Source organism: Hoplias malabaricus, chromosome 18 (genome assembly GCF_029633855.1).
Source record: "Hoplias malabaricus isolate fHopMal1 chromosome 18, fHopMal1.hap1, whole genome shotgun sequence".
Lineage (NCBI taxonomy): Eukaryota > Metazoa > Chordata > Actinopteri > Characiformes > Erythrinidae > Hoplias > Hoplias malabaricus.
This window is the reverse complement of record NC_089817.1, coordinates 34,153,447-34,169,814: the sequence shown is the minus strand read 5'-3', so window position 1 is coordinate 34,169,814 and position 16,368 is coordinate 34,153,447. Positions and strand designations below refer to the sequence as shown.

The 16,368-nt window shown below is 44.8% G+C and overlaps 4 protein-coding genes across 4 annotated transcripts; all 4 read right to left on the bottom strand.

Moving 5' to 3' along the window:
* Window positions 1–19: 19 nt before the first annotated feature.
* Window positions 20–2,641, bottom strand: LOC136675006 (protocadherin beta-16-like). The gene has a single exon (XM_066651371.1). It carries the CDS (start codon window positions 2,492–2,494, stop codon window positions 83–85), a length of 2,412 nt encoding a protein of 803 aa, XP_066507468.1. The 5' UTR covers window positions 2,495–2,641; the 3' UTR covers window positions 20–82.
* Window positions 2,642–4,561: 1,920 nt separating this feature from the next.
* Window positions 4,562–7,041, bottom strand: LOC136674479 (protocadherin gamma-A11-like). The gene has a single exon (XM_066650483.1). It carries the CDS (start codon window positions 6,968–6,970, stop codon window positions 4,562–4,564), a length of 2,409 nt encoding a protein of 802 aa, XP_066506580.1. The 5' UTR covers window positions 6,971–7,041.
* Window positions 7,042–8,702: 1,661 nt separating this feature from the next.
* On the bottom strand, window positions 8,703–11,407 carry LOC136674478 (protocadherin gamma-A11-like). Its single transcript, XM_066650482.1, has one exon. It carries the CDS (start codon window positions 11,118–11,120, stop codon window positions 8,703–8,705), a length of 2,418 nt encoding a protein of 805 aa, XP_066506579.1. The 5' UTR covers window positions 11,121–11,407.
* Window positions 11,408–12,638: 1,231 nt separating this feature from the next.
* LOC136674477 (protocadherin gamma-A11-like) lies at window positions 12,639–15,224 on the bottom strand. The gene has a single exon (XM_066650481.1). The coding sequence runs from the start codon at window positions 15,054–15,056 to the stop codon at window positions 12,639–12,641; it is 2,418 nt and encodes an 805-aa protein (XP_066506578.1). The 5' UTR covers window positions 15,057–15,224.
* Window positions 15,225–16,368: the final 1,144 nt, after the last annotated feature.

Here is a 16,368-nt window from a genome sequence, read left to right as displayed (position 1 = left end):
TGACTCACAAGTTCTCTTCTTGATATATGGCTGAGACATGGGTTAAAGAAGGTGGGACCACACAAAAAATAATTATCAACACTCATCTTACCTCCAGTGCTTCACCAGCGTCAGAGAAAGTGATGATGTTGGAGTCGTCCGGGCTCTTCCTCAGAGTGCCCCCAGCAGGAAGAGTGCTGTCATTGTAGGATCTGATGAACTTGAAGTCACTGGTGTGGGACCCTGTGGTCAGATACGCGTCATAATTGTAAGAACTGCGGAGAGTCCCGGCTCCCTCCACCTCTGCGTAGTTGGGAGGGAGGTACGCGCTGGGAATGGCCACTGCTCCATCAAACAACAGTCTGGGCTTTCTCCTGCGACAGAACCTCACAGCCAGGATCAGGATGATGAAGGTCAGGAAGAAGGTGGACACCGACACCAGCGCGATGATCAGATAGGACGTTAGTTTGGAGCTCTTCTCTTCATAAGTCATGTCCTTCAGCTCTGGAACTTCAGCCAGGTTATCAGAAATCAGCAGATAGACAGAACACGTCGCAGAGAGAGGGGGCTGTCCGTTATCTCTCACTGAAATAACAAGGTTCTGCTTCATGCTGTCAGATTCACTGATGTCCCGCTGGACCCTGATCTCTCCGCTGTGGACACCCATGCTGAAAAGGCCCGGATCGGTGGACTTTACGATCCGATAGGACAGCCACGCGTTCTGTCCGGAGTCGGCGTCCACGGCGATCACCTTGGACACCAGAGAGCCGGACAGAGCGGCTTTAGGGACCATCTCGGTCATTAAAGACTTCCCCTCTGGAGCAGGGTATAATATCTGTGGAGAGTTATCGTTCTCGTCTGTTATGAACACACTCACGGTGGCGTTGCTGCTGAGCGGAGGAGAGCCGTTGTCTCTGGACACCACCTGGACTTTCAGGCTCCTGAACTGCTCGTAGTCAAATGACCTCACGGCGTGGATCACCCCCGTGTCTGCGTTGATGGAGAGGAAGGAGGACACCGGAACACCGTTCACCTCACTGGGCAGCAGAGAATACAGCACTGTGCCGTTCTGCCTCCAGTCTGGGTCTCTCGCAGTCACGGAGCAGATGGAGGTGCCTGCTTTGTTGTTCTCAGCTACATAAGCGCTGTAGGACTGCTCATCAAACACAGGGGGGTTGTCGTTCACGTCTGACACAGATAAATGGAAGGTCTTAGAGGAGGATAAAGGTGGGCTGCCTTCATCTACTGCAGTGATGGTGATGTTATATTCAGAGGTGTGTTCGCGGTCCAGAGGTCCAGATGTAGAAAGTGAGAAGTAGTTCTTGATGGAAGGGGTTAATGTGAAAGGAACGTGTCCCTGAATGCTGCAGCGGATCTGTCGGTTTTTCTCAGAGTCCTTGTCTTGGACGTTAATGATGCCCACTTCAGTCCCAGGGGGCGTGTCTTCTGGAACCGGATTGCTCAGTGACTTCAGGTGTATGGTCGGTGCATTGTCATTAACGTCAACAACCTCAATAATGATTTTAGCAAAAGAAGCCAGTCCTGGACCGTCTTTAGCCTGAATTCTAAACTCATACGATGCTTCTTTCTCAAAATCTAACGCCCCACTCAACAAAACGTTTCCTGTTCTCGGATCCAGAGAAAATAATTCAAGTAGGTCGTTAGATAAATGTCCAAATTCATACGTCACTTCACCGTTTGCCCCTTCGTCATCATCCGTAGCTGTGACGGTGACGACTACAGTTCCAATAGGAGCATCTTCAGGCATGCTTACCTTATAAACAGGCTGACTGAAGACTGGTGCATTATCATTAGCGTCCAGCACAGTGACGTGTATGGCTACAGAACCAGATCTAGGCGGTGATCCGCCGTCTACAGCGGTTAATAACAGCTGGAGCTCTTGCTGATTTTCACGATCCAATTTCTTTTGTAAAACTAACTCACCGTATTTCTCCTGGCCTGGGTTGGAATGGAAGAGGAAGGAGAAATGCTCGTTATCTTGCAGTCTGTAACTCTGCACAGCGTTTACTCCTATGTCCGCGTCGTGTGCTTCGTTAACAAAGAACCGAGTCCCTTTCTCAGTAGATTCGGTAATTTCCAGCTTAATGATGTCAACCGTAAACGTGGGTGAATTGTCATTGATGTCAGAAATGTCGATAGCAGCTCGGTGCAGTTCTAACGGGTTCTCGAGGATGATTTCGTACATCAGCGTGCACACAGTCTTTGGGCCACACAGCTGCTCCCTGTCTATCCGCTCAGCCACGATCAAATTCCCCGTGTTCGGATCTATATCACAATAACGCTTACTGCCACCATCCACATCCAGCCGCGCTTTACGTGAAGAAAGCTGCTTTGTATTTATACCAAGAGCCTTTGCTAGGTTTCCGATCACAGACCCCACCTTCTTCTCCTCGGGGATGGAGAAACTGATGTCTCCGTCAGACCCCTGCGCTGAGACGACAATGGATGCCACGGCAAACAATAAAATCCGCGCACATAATCCTGCGAACTCCATTATGCACCATCTAATATAATAGTCTACAGAGTCACAAGGGTTAATATCGCTTTGTCCTTTAAGAAAAAATGATAAAATAGCAATCCGCGGACATCAGAGCCGGCGTCTACGCTGAAACCAAAACGGTGCAATGGCGCTCGTGACATTCTCCCCTTTTATTCATATTAAACCAGGAGGCTGGCTGATGTTGTCCGCTTGGTAAGCTGGTAAATAGCGACACAGTGTGTTCCTTTTAAAAACTACACTTCAATAGAAAAGTCAAAAGAGGTCTTTATTGTATCTTCTTGATTTTTGTTTGTTTGCCTTTTTCTGTCATAAAACTTTCAACAAAGAACAAAAACAGAGGAAGAGTGTTCAATACTGTCTTCAATCAACACGCACTGAACACGCACACGCGTCTTCAATCAACACACACAGCTATTTAAAAATGAAAGTAGTAACGTGGACATTTTATATAAACATTTTCTAAAGACTGATTTACTCGCCAAAGAACTGGAGAAACCGCTGAGAGCTGTCCAAGAGAACAGTGCTGAAGCTGACAGAAAAGAACGTGAGGACTTTCACGAAGAATCACGAGAGGACACGATGTTTAGAAATTCATAGATATAAACATCACTTGCAGACATTTGTGGTTAAAAATAATACAAGATTAAACCAAAAAATCGCTAGGAGATTTCATCCAAAATGTTATTTTATTATTTATTATTTGCATATAACGAGATTTTGACATGAAAAAGCTGATTATAATATAAAATAAGCTAGAATTAAAACGCTTACAATAAATCAATAGATAAATAAATGAGTGCATGTGCTTGAAAAGTGCAATGATACCAGTGCATACACTCTCAGGGAAAAGCTATAGCACAGGTCCATTACTGATCATTAAAGCATCAGAAGGAGGAAATGCACATTTAAAATCAGAGTGGAATTAAGTCCAGTTTTGTTCCATAAAGGCACACATTATATTCTCTTCTCCAGAAAGAGAGTGGATATCTGTAAACGTTTATTACACAACTGTTAAAACCTCCTGGAGATGAAAAGAATGCATATGAAATGAATGTGGAATATGGCACAATGCCCTTCCCTCAAAGTGCTGAATATACCTTTGAAGATACTACCACAGTGAGAGTGTACCATGAACATTTCTTTGAAAGCTATCAAAACCTTATTGTAATTCATTTTTGGGAAATATGTTTAAAAACGTGGAAAACATGGAAAAAAATGAGAGAAGCCAAACACATAATAAAAAAAGCCAGGTAAAGATTCTGGAACCAAGATCCACACAGGTCCAGTGTTGTCACTAAAGGTACAAAGAGTGTAAATGTACCTTTAAAGATCCAACAGTGGTTTTAGAGGTGAACCTTTGTAAGCTTTCTTTATAGAACTGTGTAAAATAAAAGAACACAAATCCTGGGGATTCAACTGAGTGCATGAAATCAAAACAGATTTAAAATCTCCACTTACAATAGGACGCCTTATAATTATGTTCCCTAACTAAAGGTAATGAATGTGTACCATATGAGGGTCCCACCACAGTAACAATGTCTACAATCAGTTTCTGGAAACCAATATAAAATGTGCAAATATTTGTAATTGTACAATGAGCTGTGGCTTCTGCATGTAACACATCTGTGGCAGTGAAACACACACACACACACACACTAGTGCACTAGGGGCTGTGAACACACACCCAGAGCAGGGGGGAGACATCCCCGGCCCCTGGGGAGCAGTTGAGGGTTCAGTGCCTTGCTCAAGGGCCCCTCAGCCGTGGATTGATGGAAGAGGACAGTGCTGTTCCTTCACTCCCACTGCTCCCATTATTCCTGCCGGTCGAACCAACAACCTTTCAGTCCTACGTACTCCTCACTAACCATTAGGCCACAGCTGCCCAAATGAATACAACTAATGTATATGGCATTTTTCATTTGCAAAGACAGGTCAGATACACTGCCAACACAATGACTCTAAAAGACGAACTGAAGGGTTGATATAACTTTAACAACTTTAGAATAAGAAAATGAATGAAGAGTCAAACAATCTTTACACAGGCCACAGCACAGACACCTTTCAGAAATGTCTTACCTCTTCACCAGCGTCAGAGAAAGTGATGATATTGGAGTCATCCGGGCTCTTCCTCAGAGTGCCCCCAGCAGGAAGAGTGCTGTCATTGTAGGATCTGATGAACTTGAAGTCACTGGTGTGGGACCCTGTGGTCAGATACGCGTCATAATTGTAAGAACTGCGGAGAGTCCCGGCTCCCTCCACCTCTGCGTAGTTGGGAGGGAGGTACGCGCTGGGAATGGCCACTGCTCCATCAAACAACAGTCTGGGCTTTCTCCTGCGACAGAACCTCACAGCCAGGATCAGGATGATGAAGGTCAGGAAGAAGGTGGACACCGACACCAGCGCGATGATCAGATAGGACGTTAGTTTGGAGCTCTTCTCTTCATAAGTCATGTCCTTCAGCTCTGGAACTTCAGCCAGGTTATCAGAAATCAGCAGATAGACAGAACACGTCGCAGAGAGAGGGGGCTGTCCGTTATCTCTCACTGAAATAACAAGGTTCTGCTTCATGCTGTCAGATTCACTGATGTCCCGCTGGACCCTGATCTCTCCGCTGTGGACACCCATGCTGAAAAGGCCCGGATCGGTGGACTTTACGATCCGATAGGACAGCCACGCGTTCTGTCCGGAGTCGGCGTCCACGGCGATCACCTTGGACACCAGAGAGCCGGACAGAGCGGCTTTAGGGACCATCTCGGTCATTAAAGACTTCCCCTCTGGAGCAGGGTATAATATCTGTGGAGAGTTATCGTTCTCGTCTGTTATGAACACACTCACGGTGGCGTTGCTGCTGAGCGGAGGAGAGCCGTTGTCTCTGGACACCACCTGGACTTTCAGGCTCCTGAACTGCTCGTAGTCAAATGACCTCACGGCGTGGATCACCCCCGTGTCTGCGTTGATGGAGAGGAAGGAGGACACCGGAACACCGTTCACCTCACTGGGCAGCAGAGAATACAGCACTGTGCCGTTCTGCCTCCAGTCTGGGTCTCTCGCAGTCACGGAGCAGATGGAGGTGCCTGCTTTGTTGTTCTCAGCTACATAAGCGCTGTAGGACTGCTCATCAAACACAGGGGGGTTGTCGTTCACGTCTGACACAGATAAATGGAAGGTCTTAGAGGAGGATAAAGGTGGGCTGCCTTCATCTACTGCAGTGATGGTGATGTTGTATTCAGAGGTGTGTTCGCGGTCCAGAGGTCCAGATGTAGAAAGTGAGAAGTAGTTCTTGATGGAAGGGGTTAATGTGAAAGGAACGTGTCCCTGAATGCTGCAGCGGATCTGTCGGTTTTTCTCAGAGTCCTTGTCTTGGACGTTAATGATGCCCACTTCAGTCCCAGGGGGCGTGTCTTCTGGAACCGGATTGCTCAGTGACTTCAGGTGTATGGTCGGTGCATTGTCATTAACGTCAATAACCTCAATAATGATTTTAGCGAAAGAAGCCAGTCCTGGACCGTCTTTAGCTTGGATTCTCAACTCATACGATGTCTGTTTTTCATAATCCACGTTACCGCTCAGGATTAAATTTCCCGTTTCAGAATCAAGCGCGAACAATTTAAGCACGTCGCCAGAGAGATGGCCAAACTGATAAGTCACGTGACCATTAGCTCCTTCATCAGCGTCTGTGGCGGTCACTGTGGCTACCGTGGTACCTACAGGAGAATCTTCGCGGAGACTCACCTTGTAAACGGGCTGATTAAAGACTGGGGAATTATCATTAGCGTCGAGTACAGTCACGTGTATCACTATAGACGCAGATTTGGGCGGATTCCCTCCATCAACAGCGGTGAGTAATAACCTCACCTCCTGCTCCTGCTCGCGATCCAGCTCTTTCTCCAACACTAACTCCCCGTACTTCTCCTGCCCTGGTTTATTATGAAAAATAAAGGAAAAGTATGGATTGTTTTGTAGTTTGTAGCTCTGTACAGCATTGACTCCTATATCTGCATCGTGGGCTTCATTCACTGCATATCGAGCTCCTTTTATAGCCGATTCACTAATCTCCAACTCAACAACATCATTTGCAAAAGCCGGAGAGTTATCATTAATATCAGTGATATCTATTTTAATGCGATGTAACTCCAGAGGGTTTTCGAGGATCAGTTCGTACTGCAACACACAATCAGTCAGGAACCCGCACAGCTCCTCTCTGTCGATTCTCTCGGCTACAGTCAGACTCCCAGTGTTCATGTCAATGTCGCAGTAACGTTTGCTACCGTCATCGACATCCAGACGCGCTTTACGCACGGACAACATCTTTGCATTTATTCCAAGATCCTTCGCCAGATTCCCAATCACGGACCCAGTCTTCCTCTCCTCCGGAACAGAATACCTCACATCTCCATTCACCGTCGACAGCAGGAGGATGGACGTCACCCCAAACAAAAAGCACCGAGCAGAAAATACAAGGTATTCCATAGTGAACTGCGCCAAAACAGGGCACCTCCACCCAGTCACCGGTAAGATCCAATAATGTGGGGTTTCAGCAACGAATTTATCAGAATATCAAATCCGCTTCAATTAAATTTGCCTCACAAAGGTTCAATGGCGCTGCCTTCTGCACCAGACTCAAACCACTCCTCTCTCTGAATAGTAAACAGTGGGTGGACAGAGCCGTTCTTCAGTTGTAGGCTGGTGAACAGCGACCCAATGCGCTGTGTTTGTAAACTGCACTCAAAATAATCAAAACATAAAGTAAGGATTTGGTTGTTCTGAGTTTTGCCCGAAAAATTAATGACAACGAGATACAAAGAAATAATACAGAAAAAAATAAAGATTTAAAAGACTTCACAAAGCCCTTGCAGTGTCTCTGTCCACTGATGTGGTGCTGAACTCAACCAATCACACTGAAACAAGTACAATGTACAGAACGCGTTCTATGAAGGTTTGCCAAATGCAGGTCAGAATAAAATGTAAGGAATCATTGGGGCAGAAACGGTGGGCGAAGGAATATCTGCCCATATTTAACACTTAAAATAAAGGTGCTACAAAAGGTTATTTGAGTGATGCCACAGAAGAAACACTTGTTCATACGTTTTAAATTGATAAAAAAAATCTCGAGATTGAGTGAAACCTTTAAAAATGTCCTTCACACTCAGACACTTCTTGAACAAACTTCTTTCTTTATGGAACCAGAAGTGGTTCTCATTTGGAATCTCTTAGAACCCAGCGGCTTTATTTTTAAGAGTGAAGTACAGTTATAACCACAGAGTTAATTAAGAACGGCCACAGTTTAGCTTTGAGACATTTCATATTTTAATAATACACAGAGCTCCGTTTTGTAAATAATTTTACAACGAATGCAATAAAATAAACACACGCGCTGTTGTTGTTTTTGTGGAAAGTTTTAAACGAAGTTTAAACGAAACACGCATTTATTGGAAATTTGTTTTGTAGCGGAAACGGTAAATTAACTGTGTTAACCGAGTTAAAATATACACATGAAAAAGCTTAAACACACTCACACAGCAGATTATATAACATTACCATTACAATTCTCGTGACAGTTTAATCACATATTTTTACCTGTTTTTAAAACAGAAAACTGAACCTGAATCAGTTCAATAATAATAATATTCATTAGACACAAATATCCGTTACAAATGAACATCTTCGTTAATCGGACGCCAAACGCACAAAGCAGCAGATTTCAATCCCGTCTGCAGCCGTGGATTCAGACTCAGAATCGAAGGAAATGTGCCATGAACAAAATCCCTGCCCGTGAAACTATTCCAGTAAATTCCAGTGCAGTTAAAAATAAATAATAAATAACAATAAATACAATAAAAACAATAAATAAAGCCAGATTTAAAAAAACGCGAAAATCATAAGGAAAGTAGAAACAAAAGAGTTCTCTGGCCGCCGACTGAATTCGAGAAAGTTACACTGGAAACAATTACACTCTACATTTACATATTTTTACATCGAAGTGCTGCATGGAATTAAATCTACATCCAGACACAACTTTTAAGAACTTAGATCTCTGGATGAAGATGATTTAATTTCACGCAACACTCACGTAAAAGTAATTACGTAACTTCCAAGTGTCTTTTTCTCCGTGCATGATTTAAAGAGCTATTGTGCCCCATGTTTGATATCAATCATTTTCAAATAACTTCATCAAAACACATTAAACCCGCAAAGACAAACTTTAATCCAATGATCTTACCTCCAGTGCTTCACCAGCGTCAGAGAAAGTGATGATGTTGGAGTCATCCGGGCTCTTCCTCAGAGTGCCCCCAGCAGGAAGAGTGCTGTCATTGTAGGATCTGATGAACTTGAAGTCACTGGTGTGGGACCCTGTGGTCAGATACGCGTCATAATTGTAAGAACTGCGGAGAGTCCCGGCTCCCTCCACCTCTGCGTAGTTGGGAGGGAGGTACGCGCTGGGAATGGCCACTGCTCCATCAAACAACAGTCTGGGCTTTCTCCTGCGACAGAACCTCACAGCCAGGATCAGGATGATGAAGGTCAGGAAGAAGGTGGACACCGACACCAGCGCGATGATCAGATAGGACGTTAGTTTGGAGCTCTTCTCTTCATAAGTCATGTCCTTCAGCTCTGGAACTTCAGCCAGGTTATCAGAAATCAGCAGATAGACAGAACACGTCGCAGAGAGAGGGGGCTGTCCGTTATCTCTCACTGAAATAACAAGGTTCTGCTTCATGCTGTCAGATTCACTGATGTCCCGCTGGACCCTGATCTCTCCGCTGTGGACACCCATGCTGAAAAGGCCCGGATCGGTGGACTTTACGATCCGATAGGACAGCCACGCGTTCTGTCCGGAGTCGGCGTCCACGGCGATCACCTTGGACACCAGAGAGCCGGACAGAGCGGCTTTAGGGACCATCTCGGTCATTAAAGACTTCCCCTCTGGAGCAGGGTATAATATCTGTGGAGAGTTATCGTTCTCGTCTGTTATGAACACACTCACGGTGGCGTTGCTGCTGAGCGGAGGAGAGCCGTTGTCTCTGGACACCACCTGGACTTTCAGGCTCCTGAACTGCTCGTAGTCAAATGACCTCACGGCGTGGATCACCCCCGTGTCTGCGTTGATGGAGAGGAAGGAGGACACCGGAACACCGTTCACCTCACTGGGCAGCAGAGAATACAGCACTGTGCCGTTCTGCCTCCAGTCTGGGTCTCTCGCAGTCACGGAGCAGATGGAGGTGCCTGCTTTGTTGTTCTCAGCTACATAAGCGCTGTAGGACTGCTCATCAAACACAGGGGGGTTGTCGTTCACGTCTGACACAGATAAATGGAAGGTCTTAGAGGAGGATAAAGGTGGGCTGCCTTCATCTACTGCAGTGATGGTGATGTTGTATTCAGAGGTGTGTTCGCGGTCCAGAGGTCCAGATGTAGAAAGTGAGAAGTAGTTCTTGATGGAAGGGGTTAATGTGAAAGGAACGTGTCCCTGAATGCTGCAGCGGATCTGTCGGTTTTTCTCAGAGTCCTTGTCTTGGACGTTAATGATGCCCACTTCAGTCCCAGGGGGCGTGTCTTCTGGAACCGGATTGCTCAGTGACTTCAGGTGTATGGTCGGTGCATTGTCATTAACGTCAATAACCTCAATAATGATTTTAGCGAAAGAAGCCAGTCCTGGACCGTCTTTAGCTTGGATTCTCAACTCATACGATGTCTGTTTTTCATAATCCACGTTACCGCTCAGGATTAAATTTCCCGTTTCAGAATCAAGCGCGAACAATTTAAGCACGTCGCCAGAGAGATGGCCAAACTGATAAGTCACGTGACCATTAGCTCCTTCATCAGCGTCTGTGGCGGTCACTGTAGCGACCGTGGTACCTACAGGAGAATCTTCGCGGAGACTCACTTTGTAAACGGGCTGATTAAAGACTGGGGAATTATCATTAGCGTCGAGTACAGTCACGTGTATCACTATAGACGCAGATTTGGGCGGATTCCCTCCATCAACAGCGGTGAGTAATAACCTCACCTCCTGCTCCTGCTCGCGGTCCAGCTCTTTCTCCAACACTAACTCTCCGTACTTCTCCTGCCCTGGTTTATTATGAAAAATAAAGGAAAAGTATGGATTGTTTTGTAGTTTGTAGCTCTGTACAGCATTGACTCCTATATCTGCATCGTGGGCTTCATTCACTGCATATCGAGCTCCTTTATCCGCTGATTCTCTAATCTCCAACTCAACAACATCATTTGCAAAAGCCGGAGAGTTATCATTAATATCAGTGATATCTATTTTAATGCGATGTAACTCCAGAGGGTTTTCGAGGATCAGTTCGTACTGCAACACACAATCAGTCAGGAACCCGCACAGCTCCTCTCTGTCGATTCTCTCGGCTACAGTCAGACTCCCAGTGTTCATGTCAATGTCGCAGTAACGTTTGCTGCCGTCATCGACATCCAGACGCGCTTTACGCACGGAAAACATCTTTGCATTTATTCCAAGATCCTTCGCCAGATTCCCAATCACGGACCCAGTCTTCCTCTCCTCCGGAACAGAATACCTCACATCTCCATTCACCGTCGACAGCAGGAGGATGGACGTCACCCCAAACAAAAAGCACCGAGCAGAAAATACAAGGTATTCCATAGTGAACTGCGCCAAAACAGGGCACCTCCACCCAGTCACCGGTAAGATCCAATAATGTGGGGTTTCAGCAACGAATTTATCAGAATATCAAATCCGCTTCAATTAAATTTGCCTCACAAAGGTTCAATGGCGCTGCCTTCTGCACCAGACTCAAACCACTCCTCTCTCTGAATAGTAAACAGTGGGTGGACAGAGCCGTTCTTCAGTTGTAGGCTGGTGAACAGCGACCCAATGCGCTGCGTTTGTAAACTGCACTCAAAATAATCAAAACATAAAGTAGGGATTTGGTTGTTCTGAGTTTTGCCCGAAAAATTAATGACAACGAGTTACAAAGAAATAATACAGAAAAAAATAAAGATTTAAAAGACTTCACAAAGCCCTTGCAGTGTCTCTGTCCACTGATGTGGTGCTGAACTCAACCAATCACACAGAAACAAGTACAAAGTACAGAACGCGTACTATGAAGGTTTGCCAAATGCAGGTCAGAATAAAATGTAAGGAATCATTGGGGCAGAAACGGTGGGCGAAGGAATATCTGCCCATATTTAACACTTAAAATAAAGGTGCTACAAAAAAAAGTTAATTAGGAACGGCCACAGTTTAGCTTTGAGACATTTTATATTTTAATAATACACAGAGCTCCGTTTTGTAAATAATTTTATAACGAATGCAATAAAATAAACACATACACTGTTGTTGTTTTTGTGGAACGTTTTAAACGAAGTTTAAACGAAACACGCATTTATTGGAAATTTGTTTTGTAGCGGAAACGGTAAATTAACTGTGTTAACCGAGTTAAAATATACACATGAAAAAGCTTAAACACACACACACACAGCAGATTATATAACATTACCACTACAATTCTCGTGACAGTTTAATCATATATTTTTTACCTGTTTTTAAAACAGAAAACTGAACCTGAATCAGTTCAATAATAATAAGATTCATTAGACACAACTATCCGTTACAAATGAACATCTTCGTTAATCGGACGCAAACGCACAAAGCAGCAGATTTCAATCCCGTCTGCAGCCGTGGATTCAGACTCAGAATCGAAGGAAATGTGCCATGAACAAAATCCCTGCCCGTGAAACTATTCCAGTAAATTCCAGTGCAGTTAAAAATAAATAATAAATAACAATAAATACAATAAAAACAATAAATAAAGCCAGTTTAAAAAAAAAACGCGAAAATCTTAAGAAAAGTAGAAACAAAAGAGTTCTCTGGCCGCCGACTGAATTCGAGAAAGTTACACTGGAAACAATTACACTCTACATTGACATATTTTTACATCGAAGTGCTGCATGGAATTAAATCTACATCCAGACACAACTTTTAAGAACTTAGATCTCTGGATGAAGATTTAATTTCACGCAACACTCACGTAAAAGTAATTACGTAACTTCCAAGTGTCTTTTTCTCCGTGCATGATTTAAAGAGCTATTGTGTCCCATGTTTGATAACAATCATTTGCAAAAAAATGTATCAAAACACATTAAACCCGCAAAGACAAATTTAATCCAATGATCTTACCTCCAGTGCTTCACCAGCGTCAGAGAAAGTGATGATGTTGGAGTCATCCGGGCTCTTCCTCAGAGTGCCCCCAGCAGGAAGAGTGCTGTCATTGTAGGATCTGATGAACTTGAAGTCACTGGTGTGGGACCCTGTGGTCAGATACGCGTCATAATTGTAAGAACTGCGGAGAGTCCCGGCTCCCTCCACCTCTGCGTAGTTGGGAGGGAGGTACGCGCTGGGAATGGCCACTGCTCCATCAAACAACAGTCTGGGCTTTCTCCTGCGACAGAACCTCACAGCCAGGATCAGGATGATGAAGGTCAGGAAGAAGGTGGACACCGACACCAGCGCGATGATCAGATAGGACGTTAGTTTGGAGCTCTTCTCTTCATAAGTCATGTCCTTCAGCTCTGGAACTTCAGCCAGGTTATCAGAAATCAGCAGATAGACAGAACACGTCGCAGAGAGAGGGGGCTGTCCGTTATCTCTCACTGAAATAACAAGGTTCTGCTTCATGCTGTCAGATTCACTGATGTCCCGCTGGACCCTGATCTCTCCGCTGTGGACACCCATGCTGAAAAGGCCCGGATCGGTGGACTTTACGATCCGATAGGACAGCCACGCGTTCTGTCCGGAGTCGGCGTCCACGGCGATCACCTTGGACACCAGAGAGCCGGACAGAGCGGCTTTAGGGACCATCTCGGTCATTAAAGACTTCCCCTCTGGAGCAGGGTATAATATCTGTGGAGAGTTATCGTTCTCGTCTGTTATGAACACACTCACGGTGGCGTTGCTGCTGAGCGGAGGAGAGCCGTTGTCTCTGGACACCACCTGGACTTTCAGGCTCCTGAACTGCTCGTAGTCAAATGACCTCACGGCGTGGATCACCCCCGTGTCTGCGTTGATGGAGAGGAAGGAGGACACCGGAACACCGTTCACCTCACTGGGCAGCAGAGAATACAGCACTGTGCCGTTCTGCCTCCAGTCTGGGTCTCTCGCAGTCACGGAGCAGATGGAGGTGCCTGCTTTGTTGTTCTCAGCTACATAAGCGCTGTAGGACTGCTCATCAAACACAGGCGGGTTGTCGTTCACGTCTGACACAGATAAATGGAAGGTCTTAGAGGAGGATAAAGGTGGGCTGCCTTCATCTACTGCAGTGATGGTGATGTTGTATTCAGAGGTGTGTTCGCGGTCCAGAGGTCCAGAAGTAGAAAGTGAGAAGTAGTTCTTGATGGAAGGGGTTAATGTGAAAGGAACGTGTCCCTGAATGCTGCAGCGGATCTGTCGGTTTTTCTCAGAGTCCTTGTCTTGGACGTTAATGATGCCCACTTCAGTCCCAGGGGGCGTGTCTTCTGGAACCGGATTGCTCAGTGACTTCAGGTGTATGGTCGGTGCATTGTCATTAACGTCAACAACCTCAATAATGATTTTAGCAAAAGAAGCCAGTCCTGGACCGTCTTTAGCTTGGATTCTCAACTCATACGATGTCTGTTTTTCATAATCCACGTTACCGCTCAGGATTAAATTTCCCGTTTCAGAATCAAGCGCAAACAATTTAAGCACGTCGCCAGAGAGATGGCCAAACTGATAAGTCACGTGACCATTAGCTCCTTCATCAGCGTCTGTGGCGGTCACTGTGGCGACCGTGGTACCTAGAGGAGAATCTTCGCGGAGACTCACCTTGTAAACGGGCTGATTAAAGACTGGGGAATTATCATTAGCGTCGAGTACCGTCACGTGTATCACTATAGACGCAGATTTGGGCGGATTCCCTCCATCAACAGCGGTGAGTAATAACCTCACCTCCTGCTCCTGCTCGCGGTCCAGCTCTTTCTCCAACACTAACTCTCCGTACTTCTCCTGCCCTGGTTTATTATGAAAAATAAAAGAAAAATATGGATTGTTTTGTAGTTTGTAGCTCTGTACAGCATTGACTCCTATATCTGCATCGTGGGCTTCATTCACTGCATATCGAGCTCCTTTATCCGCTGATTCGCTAATCTCCAATTCAACAACATCATTTGCAAAAGCCGGAGAGTTATCGTTAATATCAGTGATATCTATTTTAATGCGATGTAACTCCAGAGGGTTTTCGAGGATCAGTTCGTACTGCAACACACAATCAGTCAGGAACCCGCACAGCTCCTCTCTGTCGATTCTCTCGGCTACAGTCAGACTCCCAGTGTTCATGTCAATGTCGCAGTAACGTTTGCTGCCGTCATCGACATCCAGACGCGCTTTACGCACGGATAACGTCTTTGCATTTATTCCAAGATCCTTCGCCAGATTCCCAATCACGGACCCAGTCTTCCTCTCCTCCGGAACAGAATACCTCACATCTCCATTCACCGTCGACAGCAGGAGGATGGACGTCACCCCAAACAAAAAGCACCGAGCAGAAAATACAAGGTATTCCATAGTGAACTGCGCCAAAACAGGGCACCTCCACCCAGTCACCGGTAAGATCCAATAATGTGGGGTTTCAGCAACGAATTTATCAGAATATCAAAACCGCTTCAGTTAAATTTGCCTCACAAAGGTTCAATGGCGCTGCCTTCTGCACCAGACTCAAACCACTCCTCTCTCTGAATAGTAAACAGTGGGTGGACAGAGCCGTTCTTCAGTTGTAGGCTGGTGAACAGCGACCCAATGCGCTGTGTTTGTAAACTGCACTCAAAATAATCAAAACATAAAGTAAGGATTTGGTTGTTCTGGGTTTTGGCTGAAAAATTAATGACAACGAGATACAAAGAAATAATACAGAAAAAAATAAAGATTAAAAAGACTTCACAAAGCCCTTGCAGTGTCTCTGTCCACTGCTGTGGTGCTGAACTCAACCAATCACACAGAAACAAGTACAATGTAAAGAACGCGTTCTATGAAGGTTTGCCAAATGCACAGGTCAAAATAAAACGTAATGAATCTTTGGGGCAGAAACGGTGGGCGAAGGAATATCTGCCCATATTTAACACTTAAAATAAAGGTGCTACAAAAGGTTCTTTGAGGAATGCCACAGAAGAAACACTTGTTCATACGTTTCAAATGGATAAAAAAAATCTCGAGATTGAGTGAAACCTTTAAAAATGTCCTTCACACTCAGACACTTCTTGAACAAACTTGTTTCTTTATGGAACCAGAAGTGGTTCTCCTTTGGAATCTCTTATAGAACCCAGCGGCTTTATTTTTAAGAGTGAAGTACAGTTATAACCACAGAGTTAATTAAGAACGGCCACAGTTTAGCTCTGAGACATTTTATATTTTAGTAATACACAGAGCTCCGTTTTGTAAAGTGTTTTATAACGAATGCAAAAAAAATAAACACATGCGCTGTTGTTTTTGTGGAAAGTTTTAAACGAAGTTTAAACGAAACACGCATTTATTGGAAATTTGTTTTGTAGCGGAAACGGTAAATTAACTGTGTTAATCGAGTTAAAATATACACATGAAAAAGCTTAAACACACACACACACACACTCACACAGCAGATTATATAACATTACCATTACAATTCTCGTGACAGTTTAATCATATTTTTTACCTGTTTTTAAAACAGAAAACTGAACCTGAATCAGTTCAATAATAATAAGATTCATTAGACACAAATATCCGTTACAAATGAACATCTTCGTTAATCGGACGCCAAACGCACAAAGCAGCAGATTTCAATCCCGTCTGCAGCCGTGGATTCAGACTCAGAATCAAAGTAAATGTGCCATGAACAAAATTCCTG

Bases quoted from the DNA above. Each gene is read 5' to 3' on its own strand.
- LOC136675006 (XM_066651371.1), bottom strand. From the start codon at position 2,494: ATGGAGTTCGCAGGATTATGTGCGCGGATTTTATTGTTTGCCGTGGCA.
- LOC136674479 (XM_066650483.1), bottom strand. From the start codon at position 6,970: ATGGAATACCTTGTATTTTCTGCTCGGTGCTTTTTGTTTGGGGTGACG.
- LOC136674478 (XM_066650482.1), bottom strand. From the start codon at position 11,120: ATGGAATACCTTGTATTTTCTGCTCGGTGCTTTTTGTTTGGGGTGACG.
- LOC136674477 (XM_066650481.1), bottom strand. From the start codon at position 15,056: ATGGAATACCTTGTATTTTCTGCTCGGTGCTTTTTGTTTGGGGTGACG.